Source organism: Aspergillus costaricaensis, assembly GCF_003184835.1.
Source record: "Aspergillus costaricaensis CBS 115574 unplaced genomic scaffold BO79scaffold_7, whole genome shotgun sequence".
NCBI classification, from domain to species: domain Eukaryota; kingdom Fungi; phylum Ascomycota; class Eurotiomycetes; order Eurotiales; family Aspergillaceae; genus Aspergillus; species Aspergillus costaricensis.
Genome location: NW_020291807.1, coordinates 905,209 through 921,336, shown reverse-complemented (window position 1 = coordinate 921,336; position 16,128 = coordinate 905,209). Strand labels below are relative to the sequence as shown.

The window sequence follows — 16,128 nt, the reverse complement described above, 5'->3', positions numbered from 1 at the left end:
CGTCTTTCTCTGTCCTCTTCCATTTTGTTCTTTGGCTTCCCCTCCAACTAACGGGACAAAGTACGAAGTGCCAAGTAGCGCCAATTACCATAGAACGTCTTCATCTTTCCCACCCCCAACAAAACCCATCTACTGCTGGTATGAAACACCCCACTTTCAAATTGTTTTCCTTCCCGTTTATTTTCTGTTTTGATGGTCACTATTTGTCACGGTTGTCAACCCTAGATCTTTTCGCGAGCTGAACGGTGTTGATTTTAATGTGTTGTGTTGGGGAAGGATCCTTTTGACTTATCAATCCCGAGGGAATGAATGTCTGGACCGTTCGCCATCCTCCCGTCACCACCACCACCCACACCACCTTAGCCTTTTTTCTTCTCCTCTCCTTTTTCGTCTCGCTTTCTTCTTTCCCTCTTGAAATCCCTCACGCTACTCTCTCTACTCCACTGGCTATTCTTCTTCCTCTTGCTTTCTTCTCATCTGACACTGTGATTCTCCTTCCCCTTCCTGACCAGCCTATGTCTACCTTTTCGTTTGTGAGCTTTGCGCCAACGCGATTTGCGCACGTTCGAGTCTGACGTCATTGAAGGTGTGGCAGCAGCAAACTTCCACGGCGCGCAATGCTTCGATCTCGTGTCGCCTGATTGTCCACTATCTGTCGCCTATTCATCGACTTAGCCATGAAGGAGTCGCTTTATGATCGCATCTGGCGCCGGGAATTGGGGGAGGACTCCCGGTTCGCGAGCATTCATGGCCTTTATGGATCCAAGGATTGGGTGGAAAACCTGGATATCGTGAACGAACTGGGTGGGCATTCGGGCTGTGTGAATGCCTTGAGGTATGATATTATTGCGCTACGTTTTTGAAGTGTCTTTTGGAGGAATCGTTTTGTAGTGGGAAACCCTGTCTGGCGAAATGCATCGCTTCTGACGCTGCGTAGTTGGTCGCGGTCAGGCCAGCTTCTAGCTTCGGGCTCGGACGACCAGCACCTGAACATCTATTCCTATCAACCCGATTCTTCCACCGCACCATTCTCCTTAAATACAACCGTCGCGACGGGCCACAGCGCGAACATCTTCTCGGTTAAATTTATGCCACACTCCAACGATCGAACTTTGGTGACTTGCGCCGGTGATTCCCAGGTTCGTATCTTTGACATCGAATATTCCAGCAATAGCAGCAACAGCGTCGACGCCACGTCTGCCTTTTCTGCATCTGCACGGAGCCGAAGGTTTAACAACTTTTTCAACAATGCACGCTACTTGAATGCGGGGAATACCAACGTCAGAGTTTATCGCAGTCATGCCGATCGGGTCAAGCGGATCGTTACCGAATCGTCGCCCTACCTCTTTCTGACGTGCTCGGAAGATGGCGAGGTTCGTCAATGGGACTTGCGTCAACCATCGTCCGCCTACCCAAAGCCACGAGGCGGCCAAGGATACATGGCTTTTCGACCAGGACAGGAACATGACGACTCCAATGTACCACCTCCGCTGATTTCTTACAAGAAGCACCGACTCGACCTCAACACCATCTCGTGCTCTCCGAGCCAACCCCATTACATCGCGCTAGGCGGGGCCCATCTTCACTGCTTCCTGCATGACAGGCGCATGCTAGGTCGCGACTTGATGACGGAGAGGGGTGATCCGGGTGCCTCGCCTGGCAGTAGTAGTCACGGTGAGCAGCTGATGGATCAGGCGACGCGGTGTGTGCGGAGGTTCGCCCCTAACGGCCAGCAACGAATGAAAACGCGTGATGACGGACATATCACGGCCTGTAAGATTAGCGACGCCAACCCAAATGAGATGGTTGTCAGCTGGTCCGGCGATCACATATATAGTTTCGATTTGATTCGGAGCCCGGATGCAAAGGAAGATGCGTCCAAGCGCCAATCCTCCGCCCGGACGACACCGGTCCCGCGTCGGCGCCGAGGCTCTAAGACTAGGAAGCGTAAGCGACAGAATGGGACTTCGATGTCCTCGCAGTCCAGCGGAAATCAAACCCGACCTCGTCGTCGACCCAGAGAGCGTCCCGATGAAGGCGAGCTGGCCTTCCGAGTCCGCTATGGCAATGGCGAGTCAGAGGACATTCCCCTCCCGTCTCTCACGGAACACCATGCTGAGGTCCCCCAAAGACTGCTGGAGCAGTCCCGATTTTCTGTGCTTAATGAAGCGCAGAAGCTCAGCATGCGCATCGCCAAAGACATGGTCAAGCTCCGTAAGGCAATGTTTTCACTGGAGACGTCCTTGCGCGAAGAATATGAAACCTCCAATCAAGCTGACCTGACACCGTTCACCGAGTCCTTTTCGACTGTACTAACCCTTGCCTCCATCTGTCTCCCGCAGATGGATGAGATTATGCGTACCTGGCGATACCCTGTCAACCCTACTCCCGATATTGTGCGCTTCCAGCAAACCTTGCGTCGAAACCGACAGACCTCCTGGCGGTTCATTCAAGCTGCAGGCACAGTCGCACGAGTTCTAGGGGGTGAAGTCCAATACACCCCCGGAGATGTAGATCGTGACATGGAACCTTTTCAACAGATACACTCGCCCTCGCTTGAACGCACGGTCGATCATAAGGAGCAGTTCGGTTACGAGTTCATCAAGGCTATACTTCTCTTTGTAGAAGGTGGTCGGCAAGCTCTTCTGGCAGGGTTCAAGAAAGATGCAGCGTCCCGAGGGAACCTGTCCAGGTTTCCGATAGCCGAGAATGCGGATGAAGATGCGATTGAGTCCGTCTTGATTCCCTACCTGCAGAGGCTGGCGGGGGATGTGCCTGTTGTGAACGTGGACGCCTCGCGCTTTGAACATGATGACGCTCGTATCCTCTTTCCTACTCAGCGCCACGCCGTGGCCGCCTTCGCAAATGTTGTCAAATATCCAGTTGAAACCCTCGTAGATACGGACCCCACCCTGCGCAATGGGACATCAACTGAACCCTCTAGCCGTACCCACGACTTGTTTTTGTTAACTCATTACTGGGTCTTCAAGGTGGCCCGTGGTGTCCTTCTGGAGACCGGAACCGGGGTAGATTATGCCTTTTTAAACCGGGCTTTTGGAGGCTTTCGGACGAGGGTGGAAAGTGACTCCGAATCCGAAGTGGAGCCAGAGAGATCCCAAAATGATCTCGAAGCTAACGTGGAGGAAGAGCCCATCCGCGATGTCAACCTGAAGATACTGCGGAGGTCGCATCTTGCCACTCGAGAGAGCTCGGAGGTAGAGACAGGCGATTCATCGGGCATCCAGACCCCGTTGTCCGATGATGACGGCGAAGAAGATGCTTTGGCATTGCCAGATATCGATGATGACAGTGAGAATGATGTCGGCTTCCCCGTTGCAGAGGAGGAGGACGAAGATGAAGACGAGGAAGATGACGATGAAGATGATGATGAAGAAGAGCTCGATCTAGACCTGAGCAGTTCTGCCGATGACAGTGACGACTCCGAGGCTGCCGATCATATATTCAGGGAGTATGGCCTTCAGCCCCGAGAAAGGGAGTACGTGGACGTTGATGTTCCCTGTTCCTCGCACACCCGAGTCTACATGGGCCACTGCAACATCAAGACCGTCAAGGACGTCAATTACTTTGGACTGGACGACGAGTACGTAGTGAGCGGCAGCGACTCTGGCCACATTTTCATTTGGGACCGGAAAACCTGCAAGCTAGTCAACATCCTCGAGGGTGATAGTGAAGTAGTCAATGTTGTGCAAGGTAAGAATTTCCCCAACCATGGGTATATCAGTTGCTCTTTTGAGGGTATTTAAGCCAACGGTGCTTTTGCAGGTCACCCGTATGAACCTACCATTGCAGCCTCTGGAATCGACAACACCATTAAGGTCTTCTCGTCCGACCGACGTGCTCAGGAAGATGCTCGGCGTGGTATCAACATCTTGGATCCTGACAATCCGGCCAACACGCTTGGATTTGGACCGAATGTCAGCACCATCGGTGGTCTGGGGAGTCGCAAGCGCTTGCATGATAGTTATCGGATCATGAGCCAGAACGATGTAGACCGACAAGGCGGAATGAGCGAAGCATACATTACTGTAGGTCTACCTGATTCGGTATTTCAGCTACGACAGAGCATTGGGCTAATGTTAACGAACAAAACAGAGGCACATGCTGGCCCGCCTGGCGGCAACCTTGCGAGACCAACGGCACGGTGTAACGGTGGGCGAAGGAGGCGAACATGCTACGCTTGTTTTGGATGATAACAGCTGCAATGTATGTGCAATATGGATCCAACCATCTCTAACAGCTCCCCTCTCGGCTAACTAATTGGGATCCAGGTGATGTGATCTGACCTCTTTGACTGGACTTATGGGAGGGTGTCTCGGGCTGCCTACTACCCGAGCTGCACCCGTTGACAGGATTCGTATTTTTTTTCTCTTCCTCTAACCTCCAGCTTTACCTTCGTCGTTGTTATTAATAATAGATTCTAGCCCCCGCGTCATCATCTTGTGTCTGTTTCGCGGTCGCTTTCCAGCAGTTCTGGTCACAGCCCGTGCATCTCGGTTTTGGAGCAATGAGCCGGCGTTTTCTGAGGGCAAAAGCAAAGCAATTGATTGAAACTATCGGATACTCTTACCAAATGTATAGCAGCAGAGCAGCGTAGCAGGTCATCTTAGTTCAAATCATCTTCCTGACTAGGGCTTCAAATCTAGTATTTCATAGCTTATCACCACGTGACCCTTATCGATTCCCCCGCATTTGTCCCTCCAATTTTTGGCTTTTTTTCACTTTGCCTTCTTCCCATCTTGCGTCTTAATTCTCAACATCCAACTCGATTGCTACTCGCAATTGAAAATGCAGGCCCTACAGGATCGAGCGGACATTACCGCTCGTCTCTTTGCTGACCCTCACAACCCACATCTGTACTACAAACGAGGCCTTGTCCACCAAACCCTGGGCTTTCCCGATCTCGCATCCGCCGACGCATACCGCGCCCTCTCCCTACTTGACTCAGTCGTCGATCCCGATGGCTGCGAGTTTCACGCCACACGGCGCATCCAAGACGCACCAGATGCTCCTGCGGCAACTGAGGAGGACGACGATGATGAGGAAGATAATTTCACTCCCATCACACAAGACGAGTACGACTCCATAATCGGGGACGTCTACGCCCTTCTCGTGCGTAGCCTAGTCGACTGTGGCTGTTTCCGGGACGCCTTCGAATTTTGCGTGCGTGGACAGGGTCTTCTAGAGGACATGCCACAGAACGAGCGCAACGCCTCCGCCCAAGCCGTGCTCAAGGACCAACTGGCCATCATCCGGAAGAACTACGAAGCCCGTCAAGGGACCACCACCGGAGACGCCAACATCAACCCCAGCGCTCTGAACGCCCAAGGCTTCGCCCGCCGAGTCCTCTACCCCTGGAACGAGCACGAACCGGACCGCAAGTCCCCCGAGACGCTGCAGCTCCTGAACGAGCGCCTCAAAACCGTTGCGCCCAAATGCGAAGTCCGCGCCGTCGCCTTGCCCGCTTTACACGGCACCACCACCACCGAGGACGAAGTCTCCGTCCAACTCGGCCTCTTCGCCAAAGAAGACATCGCCCCCAATGAAATCATCCTCCGCGAATCCTCCCTCCTCACCGCCACCAACCGCCTGCACGACGACCTCTGCGACGCCTGCAACGCCCCGCTCCCCGATCTCTCCTCCCCCAATCCCCCCGTCGCGTGCGACGGCTGCGCAGACACCATCTTCTGCTCGCAGGCCTGCCACGACGACGCACAGCGCATCTACCACGGCGCCGTCTGCGGCCTGATGGAGAACCTCGAATCCATCGGCAAAGACATCCCCGACCCCAAGGACAAGGCCGATTACCTCTACCTCCTTCTTCTGGGCCGCACGCTCGCCATGGCCGCTACCCAGGAACTGCACCCGCTCGATCTCCCCGAAGTGAAATACATCTGGGGCGATTTCCATGACCTCGACCTCAACGACACCAATAACACTAGTGAAGACCCAACAGCAACCCTCCCCTTCTCCTTCCAGCTCAACATCCTCCAACCGATGCGTCTCCTCGAAGAAATGGAAATAGACCCCTACGCTGCCCTCCCCCGCTTCGACACCTGGGTCTTGAATACCCTCTACGCTAAGTTCCGGGGTACTGCGTCGGGCCGGCTCTCGACGTGGGACGGTGGTCCGGAGCTTTGTGCTGTGCATCCGCTTTGGTGTCTGGCGAATCATTCTTGTGATCCGAATGTGAGGTGGGAGTGGGGTGGTGAGATTACGTTCCGGGCTAGGGAGGAGAGTGAACGGGCGGTTTGGAAGAGGGTTAAGGGTGAGAGTGAGAGTGTGCCTGGAGGAAGAAGGAGACAGGAGGCAGGGATTAAGAAGGATGAGGAGATTCTTAATCATTATTGTGATATTGGGTTGGATGTTAAGGAGAGGAGGGAGTGGGCTAGGGGCGCGTTGGGAGGTTGGTGTTTGTGTGAGAGGTGTGTTTGGGAGGCGGGGGAGAAGTAATTTTCCTTTTGGTTTGGGGTTTGGTACACAATAAGGATGGGTGTTGATAGAGGAGTTGGGTTTGGGGTTGGATGAAAATAGAGGTTCATATAGTGGTGGTGATAGATAGAGATGGATACATAGATACAGATACCCAGGTTGATATATAGGACAGGGGAGAAGAATTGAAGTGGATGTTATCATTATGTCTTACCAAAAGAATCAAACTATATGCGAGGTTAACCTGGAAGCAACGATAAGCCCATGTCTCCCTCCTCATACTACCTGATAAATACTACCAAGTAGTAACAGCCTGTATATGTACCAACCAGCAATCCGTGTACTACTTACCAACAAATCATATAGTATAATAGTTGGAAATCCAAGTCTCTACTTGTTCAGTGTACGATATAGTTTATGTCCGAATACCATGCATCAATGCAATAAGTACTTATTTATCAATACATCCATAATGTAATATAAGATAAAGAAACCCTTCCTTGAAATTTCAAATCTTGATTTCAACCCGGTATAGAACAAACCAATGCCAAGCCTTAAACATTTACCCTGCGAATAAAGTTCATCTAATTCCACCTTTCTCGCTTCCTATCACCTATTACATACAACTTTTTCTCGCCCTAATCACGCACCCGACGGGGAGGTGTCCTAGACGGAGACCTACGCCGTCTGGGCGGCGGAGACCTCGACGGGGACAACGATTCAGAGTATTTCCGACGACGAGGGGCAGTATCGCCACGGCTACCACCGCCACCACCGCGCGGCGGGGTAGGGGAGCGTGAGCGCGAGACAGAAGCGTCACGAGGGGCACGACGACTAGGCGGGGCACGACGTTCAGGAGTACGAGAACGGGATCGAGACCCGGAGACACTCCTTTCGACCCGCCGGCGGGGAGGAGGCGACCGAGACTCGGAGTACCGAGCGGCTCCTCCGGCCGCGCGACGTGGAGGAGGGGAGACAGATCGAGAGACGGATCTGGAGTAGCTTCTGTCTCTGCGGGCGTGGGTGTCCCGTTTGCTGCGAGGCGGAGGGGTAACGGAGCGGGAGAGCGAGCGTCTGGGAGAGCGGGAATCGTAGGAGCGATCGCGTGTCCGACGAGGAGGGGGTGTGGGAGACCGACTGTATGAGACGGAGCGTCGGCGGGATTTGGGCGCCGGGGATCGGGATCTGGAGCGCGAAGGAGTGTAGCTGTAGCTGCGGCGAGAGGATCCGGAGACGGACCGGCTGTAGGATCGGCCGCGACTGACGGAGCGTCTGCGGCCACGGCCGGGGGAGGGAGAGCGGGAGTAGGAGTAGGAGCGGGAGCGGGAGCGGGAGCGAGAGCGAGGAGTGCAGGTTGAGCAGCTGGTCGGGTGGGATACCACGGACGCGGAGTCGGAGTCGGCGCCGGCATCGCGTTGGGGCAATGCGGGCATGGTGGGCTTGGGGAGGTTCTTCAGATGCTCGCGCATGTCCTCGGTTAGCATACCCATGCCGATGCTGGTGAAGTAGTTGATCGAGAAGCGCGTGTTGCGGGGGTTGTCCAGTGGGAAGAGGCCCTCGAAGCTGGGGCGCAGGATCTCGTCCCGCATGCGTTCCTGCAGCTTCGGCAGGCCCATGTGCTCTCCGAGGTCTTGGAAGAGGATCTTGATGAAGATACGGCTGCTGGATGTCGTCTCCTCCTCGTTCATGTGGATGATCGACATGACATGCCAGCCAATCGCGTCGGTGCTGATCATGTGGCCGAAGAAGCGAGCAATGTTGCGGAGTCGGTTTGTCTCGTAGCGGTGGATTGTGTCATAGTACTTGGCGAATGCAGCTTCGAAGAGGTCAGACCAAAGGCGGTTGATCTTTGCGAATCGTTCACCGATCAAGCCGTAGAACTTCGAATACGTGCGCTCCTGGGAGCAACATTCGATGATCATCGATGGGAGCTCGGGCTCGAGGCCAGCGGGCAACGAGATCTTCATCAACTTGTGACAGCATTCTTCGAAGTCGATACTCGACATTATCGTCAGGTATATCGTCCTCCGCAGGTTCACAAGGTCTGTGTTGGTCTGATCCTTGATATCCATCTTCCGCTCTTCCTCCGACTCTTCATCGGAGCTCTCATCTGACTCGTCTTCATCGTCCTCCTCGTCATCACTGCCCTCACCCAGAATCTCTGCCTTCAGCTTTTTGTAGGCCTCCTCGTGCTCCTCCCATTCGGCATCGTACTTGAAGATGTTGAGGGAATCTTGCGTCTCAATTTCGTCATCAAGTCCGATCTGGTGTGTGATTTGGTCCTCTTCCTCGATCAGGTCCAACTCTTCCTTGATCGCCGGATTGTCCTTGTACCTATCCTTCCGGACCTGGAACAACACCTCGATCATATATTGTACTCGCTTATCGATGTCGGCTTCGTGAAGGATATTCCGGAATTGGTCAAACACCGCCAGGGCAATAGGACCGCTCATCTCCTCTAGATGCTGACCAACCTCTCGAGTCAGGCCGACGGCGATTTCAACACTGTCATCTGTGGGCTTGTGAAGCAGCAACAGAAGAATCTGCGCGGCCAGCATCTCGTGCGCGACTTGCTGGTTGCACAGATGGGCAATGAACGTCGTAGAAGATATGCAGACTGCCTTGTCGTTTCTCTTGAACGCCTTTCGGAACTGGACAATGAGACGGTTGAGCAGCAGCTCGCCGACTTGGGGCAATTTAGTGTTGACAATAGCCGCCATCGCAGCGTAGATAGGTGTGAAGGGCAAACTGGCCGCCTGGGCTTTCATGATACTTCTGCAAAACAGACCGCGACCGCGCACCAAGTTCTCACCAAAGAGCTCCGGGACGATAAACTTGATGTTGGAAACGTTGACCTTGTTGATGAGACCGTTGATCGACTTCTTGAGAGCCTCCCACGCCATCCGCTGGTACTCCTTGCTGGTCTTGTCCGTAATCTGCGCCTGCAGCGCCCGTAGTCGCGCGGGAGGAATATAGGTACCACCCGATCGCATGTTTAAAAGCTTCTCATATTCTGCTTTGGCCGCAGCTTGCTTTTCCTCCTCCGTCATCGGCTTTCGAGCAGCCTCCTGCTTCTCATGTTGGCGGAGGCGCTCCGCGAGCTGTCGCTCTCTTTCAATCGCGCGTTCAGGATCGATGCGCGGCGCATCCGCACCGTCTTTAAGTGAATCACCCGGGGGCGAGCGACGACGATTCGGCGAAGGAGACCGAGAGGGAGGTGAGCGTTTGCGGGAACCCGAGGCCTGAGGAGAGTAGGAAGTGCCTGGGGGCGGAGTAGGCACTCGCACCGCCGACTGCAAGACAACAGGGTCCGTCATATTCCTTTGCAGTCCACCGGAAAGAAATGACTGTCAGTCGTGACGTCCGCAGAGAACACGACGTTGAACTGAAGCTCCATCGGGATGAGGCGTGAGGCGGCGAAGAAAGGTCTTAGCGCGTCGTCGGTCACGTGAGAGCTTAGTCGCCAGGCTGGCGCCGGCCGCTCTCTACTATCGCCATGGGATGAGGAAGTGCTAAACAGACCAGCCGCCATCATCGCAGCAATTGTCACGCAAAACTCTCCTGGTAGCGCATCATCATTATGGTATACTTTTCGCATCCTGCCCTACAGCATCTGGAAATGTTTGAAACGCTGACTTGAATTGCGCCGTAGCTGGGCTCTATCGTCGGATCCGCCATGCTCCTGGTCGCTACTGCGATCTTTCTCTACTACACCACCTGGACTCTGTTGATGGTACGTCTTCGCGCTTGGATATATTTGCTTTTCTACAACACCTGCTAATATTTGTTTTCGCTAGCCCTTCGTCGACCCGGGTCACCCTCTCCACGATCTCTTCCCTCCCCGTGTCTGGGCCATCCGTATCCCCGTTTTCCTTACTCTGCTCGGTTCCGCCGTGGTTGGCACGTTCATAGGAATTGTGATGATCAACAGCAACAAGAAGAAGGCAGCTAAGGCTAAGGCCGCGGCCAAGAAGAAGACCTAAGCTCCCAAACAAAAAGAAAACCGACGTGGCGTTTGGAGGATGAGTTGGGTGGTAAACATGGCGACTCGAAACAGGTGGCCTCATCTTATTCTGCATGTAACATTACTATTTTCTGTCCTTGTTCTTTTCAAGCTTTCCCCTTGATTGGGTTGTTCTGTCATCACAGCGTTCAATTACACCATCCGCATTCCTCGCATTCTGCAAGCGTGCCGCGTGGTGAGGTAGGAAGGGGGAGGCGACGGCAAATGACGAGTGTAGGCCCAGATGCTGCCCGGTCACTGGGTGAAGCGTTCCTGGTTTCTCTTGTGCCTTACCCAGGGCAACAAGATACATGCTTAGCCGAGTCTATGCGTTACCCTTCCAAATGGGGGCCATGGCCACTATGTAATCTTTCAGTCACGGGCCAGGTCTCAACCGATGACGATTGAGGGGGACCTTACAGACTACAGACGATGGCAGTGCTCTTTCGCCATGCAGCCCCGTGACTCAACTTCCGGCGACCAGCCACATCTGGCCTCGGTTCTACCGCATTCCGGGCTTGAAACTATGTGATTGGTCTGAGACTATTGGCGGCTAGACCGTTGGGGAGAGACCCATCCAGGGAAACGGCCAGCCATGAATAGAAGGTCCGGCCCAACTAACTTGCTCCAGTTTCAGTTCCAGCTGGCCCTGGGACACACATGTTTTGTTAATTCCGGTGGTGGTGGCTGTCTGGCTGCCGTGCCCAGGGCCCTCACGTGATGGGAGTGAGCCGTGTTTTGGACATCGATAGTTTGCAGTGTTTGTTGAAAGGATACCCCTCATGCGGGCAGTTCAGCACCAATGGGGAAAGGCGCCCATGGCGTGTGTAAGAATTGTAGGTTCTCCGCCTTACGGGGTAATAGCCAATACGGTACGGTAAGTGCAGATCATCGGATGCCTCCTAATTCCAGGTCCCAACCCACCTGCCTGGACGGGCAGACGTGGGAGTCGGAAGTGGGAGAAGAGACACTGCAAAGAGGGGAAATGGATCCATCCCATCTGCAATCTAGTTACTAGAGACCATGTATCATGTAGGAACCTTACCCGACTGCGTCATGTTATGACGGTCACGCCTGGCCGCATCCCCCACTAGTAGCCAATGATCACTGGAGCCCCGTCATGTGGTGGCCCTGGAACCTTATGGGAAGGAACGACGGGGGGGTGGGAAACTACTAGGGGAAACTACCATGGACATTTGGGGGGGAAAAGTGACTGATAGGAGATAAGTCCGGCGTCGTAGTCAGCCTACCCATGGAGATGTCATCCATGCTCCTGACCTGATCCGGTTCCCCTCCCCCTCCCTCTTTCTTCTTCCCTCTTCTTCCCTTTGCTTGTTCTGTCGCCATAACAACTTCTACTTCACTTCAACCACTTCCCGGTTGCCTGTTATTTCAAATCTAGACGCGTCTGTTGATCCGTCACTGTATCTATCTGTCCCGACTACTATAAGTGGTCTACAATCCAGACAGGCGGTATAAGCAGTGCTTCCGACCTGTCGTGTTTACACTCCCACCCTCCGGCGTGTCCACGGATCTCCGCTCCAGATACGCTGTTCTCTCCGTTCATCCGGCACGGCCGTTGTATCTAAACTTCTTGCTACACCTGTTCCTCGGCATCTGTAGCACTGGAACCTACTGTAACTCCCCCTCCTGGAGCATCAGTTACCCGCTATCCTATGACTCCTACTGATAAAGCCTTGCTCGACGATAGACCATAACTCCACGGGATTCCTCCGGCAGTGAATCCATACTTCCCTTGCGAGTGTCGTTGCCGGTCGACCACACCGTCAGAACCTCCGTTCTCAGCCCGCACCAAGGGTTCTGAGAGCGGCTGTCCCAACTGAGCTCATATTGCCTCTGAGAGGCAATCCCTTTGAATGCCACCGGCAGCTTCGGACGATTTGTTTCGCCAGCAGAGCCGGTCCTTAGGTGACACTAGCCCCTTTCCTGAAGATCCCAGCCGAGCCACCTTGGAGCATGATCTCGGTGGAAAGACCAAGAAAAAGGGGAAAACCGGAACCAAGGGGAAGAATAAAGCAGCCAAAGCAGTTCCGAAGTCTACACCTGACGACCTGTAAGTTTGAATCCCTTCCACGTGTCTAGAAGGATCTTGGCTCTATGTGGACAGTTGGCTGACTTGGGTTGACGCGTCGTATGCAGTCTAGAAGTAGAAGCACCGTCACCGTCACCGCCTCTGCAGGCTGAACCATCGTCCTGCCCCAATCCAACATTGGAGCCGCCACCTAGCAACAATATCGTGTCACCGGTGCTTGATGCCCTTGGCACTCTGGGGGATTCTCCGGAGAATGACATTGCTTACCGCACCGGTACATGGGCCAAGTCCATCCCGTATGGCAAAAGTCCCCCGAATGATGCCGTTGATGGCGAGTTCAACAGCGGATCTCCTTTCGGTTTCCTCACTAGTCAAGACAAAGGCGGATTCAGCCACCCCTCTTCGACGTCTCCCCCTCCGGGAGCGAGGCCGTTGAGCTATGGGCGGGGTTACGCTACCAGCAGTGTGTCTAGACAGCACTCAGTGGACCGACAAAAGAGCAACTCCGTCAGTAGTCCATTCAATAACCAGGTACCTCTGCCGCATCTGCCGCAGGCCCATTTCTATGGAGCGCCGGATATCGATTTGCCTCTGTTCTCTGGCCAGAATAGGGCCGCAACGGACGGCAGTTATTCATTCTGTGCGTTCGATACGATCATCAGCCCTTCATCCAAAGCCTCCAGAATGGGGAGTAGCGTTCTCCTGGTCGGCACGGATGGCGGCTTGGATGTTCTTGCCATTGAAGATCGAAAAACACGTCCTGTAGGGAAGTTGGCAGGTCTCAATGGCCGCGTAATCGAAGCAAAGTTGCTGAGCAACACTTCAACTAATGACCAACCTCATGTCGCTGTCATCATTCACGGCCCCACTACTCAACCAGATGATGAGGGTCATGCATCTTCAAATAGCTCGGAAGCAAACGACATTCCCACTGGGAGACAGTCGGCTGCCGGAGGGCGTCCGAAAGAAGAGACCAGATACTATCAGACACGGGTCGAGGTGTATTCTTTGAGGACAGGAGAACACATCAGCACGCTTCTGTCCACGCCGCCCACTCCATGCTTTGGCAATATACCTGGTCTTCCAGCCTTGGCTCCTTCACCGGCCGGGAATCTGAAGCTCTTGGTGAGCGGAAGCTACGTTGTCGTAGCGTCAGGTTCCAGTGGGGAAGTCTACATGTACAGCATGAGCAAATATCAGTTCTTAGGAAAAGCATGGACCAGTATCAAGTCGAAAGAATCTCGGCGATACTCCACGTCTTCTAGCTCCACCGACCCAGATGGATCTCAGTCTGATTCTCCTCATGGATCTCTCAGCTCTGACAGCCCTATCGTGGCATTGAAGGGGAGGTGGCTAGCTATTGTCCCACCATCCGCAACTTACAGGGCTACTCTCCGTGCGGTCGTACCGACGTCCTTGTTGCAAGGAAAGGCCTTCGGGCTTGAGACTCGAAGTCCTCCGTCGCGTCCAGCTATAACCTGCGCTACTGACGTCGGAGAAGGCGAAAGCTTTTTCGGCAAAGTAGCCCGGGGTGTTACGCAGGAGCTCATGCGAGGTGCACGCTGGATGGGTGATCAGGGACTACAAGCATGGAATAATTACTGGAATAAGGAGCAGGCTCAAAGCATGCCAGCCCGCCGGTCTCCTAATTTGACGGAGTTCCCACCTCAGGGGTACAATCTTTTTCCTCCCACTCATGCCCAGGACACCCAGTCTGTGTCCACTGCCGAACCTGATTTGGTATCAATCTTCGATCTGCGAAAGCTAGACGAGGGCGAAGCCAAGAGCTCTTTGTTCAATCCAGTGGCCACTTTCCAGGTACCGAATGGCTGCAGCTTCCTTTCATTTTCGCCCAATGGCCTCATGCTATTTACTGCGAGTAAAAAAGGGGACGTCCAGTATGTTTGGGATGTTATGCAGGCCAAATACTGTCGAGCCGGGGCTTTCCTCTCGGACGACCCAGCGTCTGTGCAGCCGAGCGTGCGGCAAGTTGCCCGGTACCCGCGATTGACCACATCCCATATAGTTGACGTGGTTTGGTGTCCGCCTTCTGGAGACAAGCTCGCAGTGATTACGGGTAAACCGACGGTGCATGTCTTTGATCTGCCTCGGAGCGCCTTCCAATGGCCTCCTTTTCGACGGTCGCTACCAAAGCCTGCGAAACCGCCTACTGCTGATGCTCCGGCAGAAGAGCTTCCCGACCGGGGGCCGGCTGCAAATCCATTGTCGGCGGCCTTCAAGATGGTCGGCGGTAAGACACAGCCCATTCTTGCTGCAGTCAGGGGGCGTACTCCCTCCACCGGAGCTGCTTTCCCCTCCGTGGGTGGTTTTGCAATGCCTTCTGCAGCTGGAGTGAGAGGAGGCAAGGCGGTTGCTGCTGGTCTTAGTAAATCAATGGGAGCCGCCGCCACCGGCACTGTCAAAACGGTCAACACCATCCGACATGGTGGTGAACACCGCCTGCACCTTTCCAATCTGTCTCGGGACCCCGTTGCGGCTCGTGTGACGTGGATCATCCATAAAGGAATGCCATTCTTGGGCCTGATAGATGGGGGTTACTTCCGTCTGTACAGAATTAAACGTTCCACCTCGCCCAGTAAAAGCAGGCAGGTGCAGTCGGTGATCGGAAACAAAGAACTTGAGTTCCGCTTGCCTCCCCATATGCAGACACCTTGCGGTCCCATGACCGTGGGTCCCGCCGCCACCACAGAAACAACGGTCTCTGCAACGTTGGCTCTGCCATCCGCGGCTCTACGACCGCCACCAGCGTCGAAGCTCAAATGCCAGCCTCTTTCGCAGGCGGAGATCGAGACAAACACACCATATCAACCCTTCCACACTGACCAGAGGGTAAACCTATTCGTGTACAGTGAGGCAGACGACTCCGTGGGTTCAGTTCCGACGGGTCAATGGACCTTCGGCGGCTCTCTAGCCACAACGAAGCTTCACGTGCGACCATTCAGCGCCTCCAGTGAAGAAGACGATGATATGGTACATGAACAACACCATGGTTTTGGAGCTGAAATGGAGAATCTAATCAGCCTGGGAAATAGTACGGGCAATGTGGAAGAGGTGGTCATTACCACACGCAGAAAGAAGAAGCAGGCTTCAGCCATGGCTCTCGGTGGCGGGGTCGATGACGGTTTCTTTGAAGATGACTGCGAGGTTTTGGACTTCGCTCGGGACCGAGTCTAATTGCGATAACCACAATTACCATGCCGCTGGCGGGGCTCTATAAGATTTAAACTAATATGTCACATTCTAGACTTACATTGGTATGGCGTTGGTGCGATTGGGATTTAGGCTCGCTCATTTCCGCTCTTGCTTTGGTTGTGACTCCACACGAACCTCTTTCTGGCATGCATTACTGCTTCGCATGATTTATGGCTTGACGCAATATGTCCGAGTGTCTCATGCCAAATGATTTTCAACATGCATCTAGGCGCCTCCTAGTCAAAGCAGAGACAGAGGCGAAGATATCGTCATTTCGTTCTGCACGTCAGAGGTCAATGACATTGGGAATTTTCTCTTCCTCACATCGGCACTATTTGACTGCACTCGCTATCTGTTGTCCTGATGCCAACTTTGTGTTCGCTGCGTACATGTCGGATATGCGCTCACT

At 54.0% G+C, this 16,128-nt stretch overlaps 5 protein-coding genes across 5 annotated transcripts; 4 read left to right on the top strand and 1 right to left on the bottom strand.

Annotated features, from left to right (window-relative positions):
- Window positions 1–677: 677 nt before the first annotated feature.
- Window positions 678–4,278, top strand: BO79DRAFT_141123 (WD repeat-containing protein; the record flags this gene model as incomplete). Its single annotated transcript, XM_025678243.1, has 4 exons — window positions 678–835; window positions 938–3,711; window positions 3,784–4,046; window positions 4,114–4,278. The coding sequence occupies 4 exons, from the start codon at window positions 678–680 to the stop codon at window positions 4,276–4,278; spliced, it is 3,360 nt and encodes a 1,119-aa protein (XP_025542509.1).
- A 528-nt stretch (window positions 4,279–4,806) lies between these two features.
- BO79DRAFT_190745 (putative MYND domain protein) lies at window positions 4,807–6,471 on the top strand (the record flags this gene model as incomplete). The annotated part of the gene is made up of 1 exon (XM_025680762.1): window positions 4,807–6,471. The coding sequence occupies one exon, from the start codon at window positions 4,807–4,809 to the stop codon at window positions 6,469–6,471; it is 1,665 nt and encodes a 554-aa protein (XP_025542508.1).
- Window positions 6,472–6,871: 400 nt separating this feature from the next.
- BO79DRAFT_207944 (MIF4G-domain-containing protein) lies at window positions 6,872–9,804 on the bottom strand. Its single transcript, XM_025682280.1, has one exon. The coding sequence runs from the start codon at window positions 9,765–9,767 to the stop codon at window positions 7,089–7,091; it is 2,679 nt and encodes an 892-aa protein (XP_025542507.1). The 5' UTR covers window positions 9,768–9,804; the 3' UTR covers window positions 6,872–7,088.
- A 156-nt stretch (window positions 9,805–9,960) lies between these two features.
- Window positions 9,961–10,604, top strand: BO79DRAFT_285947 (dolichol phosphate-mannose biosynthesis regulatory protein). Its single transcript, XM_025688420.1, has 3 exons — window positions 9,961–10,033; window positions 10,103–10,183; window positions 10,248–10,604. Exons 1-3 carry the CDS (start codon window positions 10,031–10,033, stop codon window positions 10,431–10,433), a joined length of 270 nt encoding a protein of 89 aa, XP_025542506.1. The 5' UTR covers window positions 9,961–10,030; the 3' UTR covers window positions 10,434–10,604.
- A 1,726-nt stretch (window positions 10,605–12,330) lies between these two features.
- BO79DRAFT_252506 (uncharacterized protein) lies at window positions 12,331–15,701 on the top strand (the record flags this gene model as incomplete). The annotated part of the gene is made up of 2 exons (XM_025685931.1): window positions 12,331–12,527; window positions 12,614–15,701. 2 exons carry the CDS (start codon window positions 12,331–12,333, stop codon window positions 15,699–15,701), a joined length of 3,285 nt encoding a protein of 1,094 aa, XP_025542505.1.
- Between the last annotated feature and the right edge of the window lie 427 nt (window positions 15,702–16,128).

Bases quoted from the DNA above. Each gene is read 5' to 3' on its own strand.
- BO79DRAFT_207944 (XM_025682280.1), bottom strand. From the start codon at position 9,767: ATGACGGACCCTGTTGTCTTGCAGTCGGCGGTGCGAGTGCCTACTCCG.
- BO79DRAFT_285947 (XM_025688420.1), top strand. The intron at 10,184-10,247 runs GTACGTCTTCGC...TGTTTTCGCTAG, and splicing joins CCACCTGGACTCTGTTGATG to CCCTTCGTCGACCCGGGTCA.